Consider the following 6298-nt stretch of genomic DNA (forward strand, 5'->3'; position numbering starts at 1 on the left):
GGGAGAAGCAGACCCCCCCCCCCACTGAGCAGGGAGCCTGCTGCGGGACTCGATCCCAGGACCCCAGGATCATGACCTGAGAGGAAGGTAGATGCTTGACCAACTAAGCCACCCAGGTGCCCCTGAAACATTAATTTTCGAAGTGCAGATTTAAGCTATGCCTACAGCCATTGCACCCACTCAGGGTGGTGTGTGTATTTTTGTTTTTGTGCTCCATGCAAGATTCAGAGCTGAGACCCAGAAGACAGGCAGAAGGGCACGAGGGGCTGTGGATATGCTTCCCCAGGCACCGGAAGAAGGACCGCGTAACAGGGACAGGACAGCGCAGTTCAACATGAACTTGACTGCCCAATGCTACAGAGGGTCCTTTCAGTCTGCACAGCCCAGAACTTGGGAAATAGCTTCGTGCTACCTTCGGGATTGAATTTTGAGATTATCATTCAGCTGGGGCCTTAAGCAACATCACGGTGTCAGTCATCCGAAGAAGAAGCCATTCCTGGCTCAGAGAGGAAAGAGGGAGGAGAGATGGTTTGGATGAAGGTGGAGGAAAATCCCTTCCTTGCTATGGGCTCATGGGTTGGGCTAGACCTCCTAAGGCATTGATATCCACTGCAAGGCACACACGCAAGAGGTGGGGGAAGCTGGTCCTGCCAAGACATGGGCCGGCACTAGGCCCATGGGAACGTGGGCCTGGGAAGACGAAACCAGCCTCTGAACTCTGAGAGCAGCCCTGCCCCGGCAGAGGTTTCCTGGGCTGAGATGTCCTCCTGACCTTCTCAACTATAAGCTCTGGTGTTAACTCACCCTTGGCTCTCCAGTGCCCAGCACAGTGCTGGCCCTTAGAAGGAGATAAATGAATGGAATGTGTTGGGATCCCCTAGAAGCTAGCTGTGAACTCCTTGCAGGCTGGGACCATTTCTGGATCAATACAAGATTGCCCCTACCTACCCTCCCTGTGCCTTGCTGATGCCCGTGGGGCTGAATGCCTTTGGCCTCCCTAGAACGTCTCAGCTCAACCCCATGCTTCCAGCGCTCCTTCTGGATAAGGGACGGAGACCCCAGCAATTTACAAACGGGAGGAACTGTCGCCATTGGTTCTGGCCACGCCCCATCTCTCTTGCCTTTCCGGATGGTGACAGTGTTTTTCAGGAGAGGTCCCCAGGTCCCACATGCAGGAGCCTCGTGCATTTACGTGTCCGCTCCTCACTCACTCGCTCGTTCATTTGTTCATCCCATGCCCACTCAGGCGCTTCCTCATGTCTTCAGTCATCTGACTATTCATCTCATTCATTCATTCATTCACCTCCTCAACGTTGTGCAGACCACTGTGGAATCGAGATGCTTCAGACAACACGTCTGGCCTCTGAGAGCTCTGAGATTGGGGCGCGGGGCACAAGAGCCATAAACCCACGTACACAGCGGAGTAAAAAGGAGTAAATGGCATGAGAAAGATACAAACAGGTCACTGAGAGGGTCACAGAAGGAAAGGTTTCTTCCAGTAGAAAAAGATCAGAGACAGCTTCCTGGAGCAAAGGTCAGCAGCTGCACCTCCAGAATTTCTACATGGAGAGGCGGTGAAGATGGCAGCTTTGGGGGCAGCTTGAAGCTGCATCATCAGGAGGACACATTATGTAAGACGGAAAATCAGTCAGCTGCCTGTGTCCAAGAAAGGTCATAATGGAGATTGGGGGGCTTCATTCTCCCCCAAAGCCCCCCCCCCTTTGCTTCTCCCACTCAAGACATGGCATTTGATTCGTGCCTCGGTAAACAAGGAGGATTTATTTGGACTCAGGGTGATCAGGAAAGGATGAACACCTGACAGGAGCAAAGGCCTGGAGGTGGAAAAGTTCAATGCCAAGTATAGGGAGCCTGGAGTCCTTAGGTTTCGGTAGAGCAGGTGGAAGGGAGGAGTGGACCTTGACCTTGGAAACGTAAGTTGAGCTTGGAACGCAAGACTAAGGTGTCAGGGCTTCATTCGGCAGATGGTGGGAGCCACTGAAGGTTTTGAGCAATAGAATAACATGGCCAGTGCTATTTGGAGGCTAGATCTCCGGGGCAGGGTGGAGAATGAAGAGGAGAAGGCAAGACCACAGGAGGCTGGTTCCAAGCCCCTCCTAATGTTTGGGCGGGGCGTCAGAGCAGGAGTATAAACGGAGGTTCCTAGGACACTGGCTAAAATATCTAAAAGTTATAAATCAAATGAACAAATAAAATACTTTCTATCCCCCTACACTGACAAAGAGAGCTTCAAAGCAACCTGAAGGGCCAGGTTCAATGTTTAATTCTCAAATCTTCACACCGGAAGGTGCCCAGAGATCTGCCCCATGTCCCCAGCCTCCAGTCTGGGGCCCATGTCCAGTCTTTTTCCATCCCTACCCCCTTCCCTCACTGCGAGAGACCTCACGCACGCCTGGGGGCACCTAGCCTACGCACCCAAACTCTGTTCATATCCTCAGCACACAGCTACCTCCAGCCAGGCTTCAGGCCTAGAGAGACACACAGTGGCTGCGCATTTGCCCTTCGGAGCCTGGGGCAGAGGTCTGAGCAAACCCTTGGAAGCAGGCTGGCTTGGGATGAGAGAAAATTCCAGAATCCAGAGCGTTACATTTGTGATCTAGAAGGAGAGGTTGCATGCTCCCTTTGGGCACGTGCCCCTGACTTTTGGCCTTCTCACCCAGGGAGTTTGGGGGACATGCCAAGGGAAGGCCCGAATAGGGCCCCCTTCTGCCCACAGTAAGGGCTTTTATGACCAGGGAAGACAGAATGAGGCCCTGAGCCAGGCCCTGTGAAGGAGGGAGCAGAAATGGCAGATTACAGAGGACCTGGAGACCGGACAGGTATAGCTGCCAATCTGAGCACTGTGAGTGCTATTGGAGCCTGAGCCTGGCTCCTTGACACCTTGGCACGTGGGTAGATGGGTGGGTGCAGCCACCTGCTCCCCTTGTGAGAAGCATCTGAATGACTGTACTGCTCTCCCTCTCCTCTGCCCTCCCTCTGCCCGCTCTCTCCAACCCCCAGCCTGCGGCGTCTGGCTGGGCCGTGTGCAGGGCGTCTGGCCCCAGGGACAGGTGGGGAGCGCCCAAGTGCACACCTACACAGCTATAAATAGGGAGCCTCCAGCCGCTGCTCACTCAACTTCTCTTCCCCAACTGTGCTAGCACTGGAGCCTCTTGGCCGCCTGGACCATGGACCCCGGGGAATGCACCTGCATGTCTGGTGAGTAAGGATGCCCACTCTGGGGTCCTGGAACCTTGCACCAGCTTCAGATTTGGAGCCCGTAGGGCTCTGATGAATATTTCTCTTCCTCCAATTAGGAGCTCCCACTCTGTTCCCTACCAGCCTGATTTGCTAGAACTGAGACCCTGGCTCAGGGGCCACTTAGCGTCAGGCCCCTAGGGGCAGCCACCAGAGTTAAGGACCTGGCAATCTGGTTTTGGTCCACTGCTGCCATTCACTCCTGACACTTCGTATTTCTGAACCTCCGTATCTTCACCTGAAAACTAGGGTCACTCCTCCCCAGCTGCCCACCTCCCAGGGCTGCTATGAAAGTGCTAAAATCGTAAGGTAGTTGCAGAGGCCAGGGGAGTCATTAGAAGTGTATGTGGGCTCCCGAGTCTGAAATCCCTTAATTCTACGGAAGCGCATAGCTCGGGAGGGGAGAGGTCAGAGTTTGGAGGCATCTTGGGCTTTTATGGTCTTTGGAAATGGTATCGAGAATTCTCACAAGCCTCTCTGGTCCTTAACAGGACATATCTGTACCCCAAACTTGCCAAAGGGACAGAAACTTCCAGCATTTTGACACTCAAAATTTGACACTCAAAATGATAGGTGGGATGATTTTTTTTTTTAAGTGTAGAAGGTTTTTATAGGAAAAGAAGTGGGGCTACAGCTCTCATTTTAAGGTTATCTATGTCCCTGGTCTTTCTCCTGCCCGTCCCGGGTTTCCATCTTGCCTGATGCCTTGAAAAGGTGAAGAGGGTATACAAGGCTTCCACAGTCCCTGGGGGACCTTGGGCTTGGTAGTCTTGGCCTGGTCTAGTGGTTCTCAAACCTCACTGTACAACAGAATCATCTGGGTTGCTTTTTAAAATATGATTCCCTTTCTCTACCCAGACTTGTGAATCAGAGTATCTCAAGGGTTGGTCCCGTGAATCTGCGTTTTAGCAAGTATCGCAGCTGAGGGGCCCAGTGCAGCCACCCCAGTTTCCATCCGGGAACCATGACTGGGAGCCATCCAAGGGCCCGTACCCCAGGGGTGTTGCCCCGCAGCATCTTCGTCCTCTTGTCCAGCCACTCCCCAAGGACAGCCCGGAAACCCTGCCACGGTGACAGTCTGCCTCACACCTTTTGACCCTCTTTGATCTCAGTCCTTACGCTTGGGGCTCTGTCCTCTCTTCTAGGAGGCATCTGCATCTGCGGAGACAACTGCAAATGTACAACTTGCAACTGTAAAACGTGCCGAAAAAGTGAGTTATGCTGACCGGGGGCACCGCTGGCTGGAAGCTAGGAGAGTCTGTCCCCTCCCTTCCCAACCCTCCAGCCATGGTGGGATTAAGCGGGTTCTGGAGGCCTGGGACCCATTTGGGAGGGATCTGAAATGACAGCTGAGCAGAGGCCTGGGACAAAGCTCCTAAGGGTGGCAGCCTCACCTGGGGGTGAGAGCATCGCCGGGGTTGCGAGTGTTCGCGGAAGAAGAGGGCTGACTGCAGGGAGGTCCTGCTGTGCCCAGTGCTGAAAGGGACAGAGCACTGGCCTAGCTTCATGAGCTCTGGGTTTTAGTTTCAGATCTGCCACTGACCATGGGGTGCCTGGGTGGCTCAGTCGTTAAGCGTCTGTCTTCAGCTCAGCACTTGATCCCAGGGTCCTGGGATCGAGCTCCACATCAGGCTCCTCCGCTGGGAGCCTGCTTCTTCCTCTCCCACTCCCCCTGCTTGTGTTCCCTCTCTCGCTGGCTGTCTCTCTCTGTCAAATAAATAAATTTAAAAATCTAAATAAAAAAAAAAAAAAGATCTGCCACTGACCAATGACCTTGAGCAAGCCCTTCCCCTCTCTGGGGCAGCTGGTAAACTCCTGATGACCCCTGAGATTCCTCCTGGCTCTAACATCCCACAACTTCCTGCCCCGGGTTTTCTGCTAATGTGGATTGAAGCCTGTGACCTGCTCTGCCCTTCCTGCTTTCTCTAAGTAGTGGGAGAGGACATGGTAAGAGGGAAGCATTGACCCCAAACTGACCTGTCCATCTCCTGACCCTTTCAGGCTGCTGTCCCTGCTGCCCCCCAGGCTGTGCCAAGTGTGCCCAGGGCTGCATCTGCAAAGGGGGCTCGGACAAGTGCAGCTGCTGCCCCTGAAACGCATCCGTTGTGCTGGGGGCCAAGGCCCGGGAGATGTCTGTACAGTGCCTTAGTCGAGAAGCTGGAATTATTGTACTATAGGTTATGCTTTTTATATATTTGCTCAGATGCAGTGTTGGTGACCTTCATGTAAAGTGCTTGCAAAATAAAGGTTTCACTCATGGTTGTCTGGTGGCTCCGAGCACTGTTTTACCCTAGCCCAGCAGAACCAAGAAGGGCTGAGGCCATTGCGGATACGGGAAGCGCCAGCCTGCGCCCCTTCTGCAGTGGCTGCTAACCGCAGGATCCTGCAGCTCGGCCTCGGGGGGCTTTCTGCTGCTGCATGAGCTTGCTTGGTGCGTGCACAGAGCAGCCCAGGCACACCGCAGAGTCAGCGCCCCTGCGAACAGCCCTTAGCTGCTGACAAACAGGAGTTGGTGGATAAATACCCCCGGCGTCTCTACCCTTGCAGTGGGACAGATCAGAGACAGGTTCCACAGCATGGCCCAAAAGTCCCCAGCAGCGCAGCGCTCCACTAGCCCACAGCGGTACCCCGCCTATTAACATACCTCATATTGGCCCCCTTCCTTCCCTGCCTCACTTGTCCGTTCTCCTACCAGTGCTTTCTGGGATCCCTACCCAATGAAGCTTCTCGAGCAGGGTCTGCTTTGGACTCACTGAATCTTAGCCAGGCTGTCCTGGCATAATGTTGGCCCAGAATGCCTTGTCGTGTGAAGAGTGCTATTTAAGGAACTTGCGTGCTGAATCAGCCATGAACTCATAGCGTAGGATATCTGCGTGGATCTAAAGAAGATCCCCAAGGCCGAGGCACCGAGGGCATTCGCTCCTGGTTTGGTTACTTGGGCCCACTTTGGACTGGGTTGGTGGAACAGACAGAGGCCAGGAGGAAGTGATGCCGTTCACTGAAGTTCTTGCAGTTCACAGAAGTCAATGTAAAGAGCAGCTGA

At 53.9% G+C, this 6298-nt stretch overlaps 1 protein-coding gene across 4 annotated transcripts; it reads left to right on the forward strand.

Annotated features, from left to right (window-relative positions):
• The first annotated feature begins 45 nt into the window (after positions 1 to 45).
• On the forward strand, positions 46 to 5516 carry MT4 (metallothionein 4). Of its 4 annotated transcripts, none has more exons than XM_040633326.1 (4): positions 46 to 87; positions 3159 to 3216; positions 4401 to 4466; positions 5257 to 5516. In XM_040633326.1, exons 2-4 carry the CDS (start codon positions 3186 to 3188, stop codon positions 5346 to 5348), a joined length of 189 nt encoding a protein of 62 aa, XP_040489260.1. In that variant the 5' UTR covers positions 46 to 87; positions 3159 to 3185; the 3' UTR covers positions 5349 to 5516. The 4 variants fall into 4 exon arrangements, with proteins under 4 accessions (XP_040489260.1, XP_040489259.1, XP_040489258.1 ...); XM_040633325.1 differs by lacking the exon at positions 46 to 87 and adding an exon at positions 124 to 1931; XM_040633324.1 differs by lacking the exon at positions 46 to 87 and adding an exon at positions 124 to 1631.
• The last annotated feature ends 782 nt before the right edge of the window (positions 5517 to 6298 follow it).

Source organism: Ursus maritimus, unplaced genomic scaffold (assembly GCF_017311325.1).
Source record: "Ursus maritimus isolate PB19 unplaced genomic scaffold, ASM1731132v1 scaffold_19, whole genome shotgun sequence".
Taxonomy (NCBI): domain Eukaryota; kingdom Metazoa; phylum Chordata; class Mammalia; order Carnivora; family Ursidae; genus Ursus; species Ursus maritimus.

Coding starts and splice junctions, on each gene's coding strand:
- MT4 (XM_040633326.1), top strand. CDS start 3,186: ATGGACCCCGGGGAATGCACCTGCATGTCTG. Junction 3,217..4,400: donor GGAATGCACCTGCATGTCTG/GTGAGTAAGGAT, acceptor CCTCTCTTCTAG/GAGGCATCTGCATCTGCGGA. Junction 4,467..5,256: donor CTGTAAAACGTGCCGAAAAA/GTGAGTTATGCT, acceptor TGACCCTTTCAG/GCTGCTGTCCCTGCTGCCCC.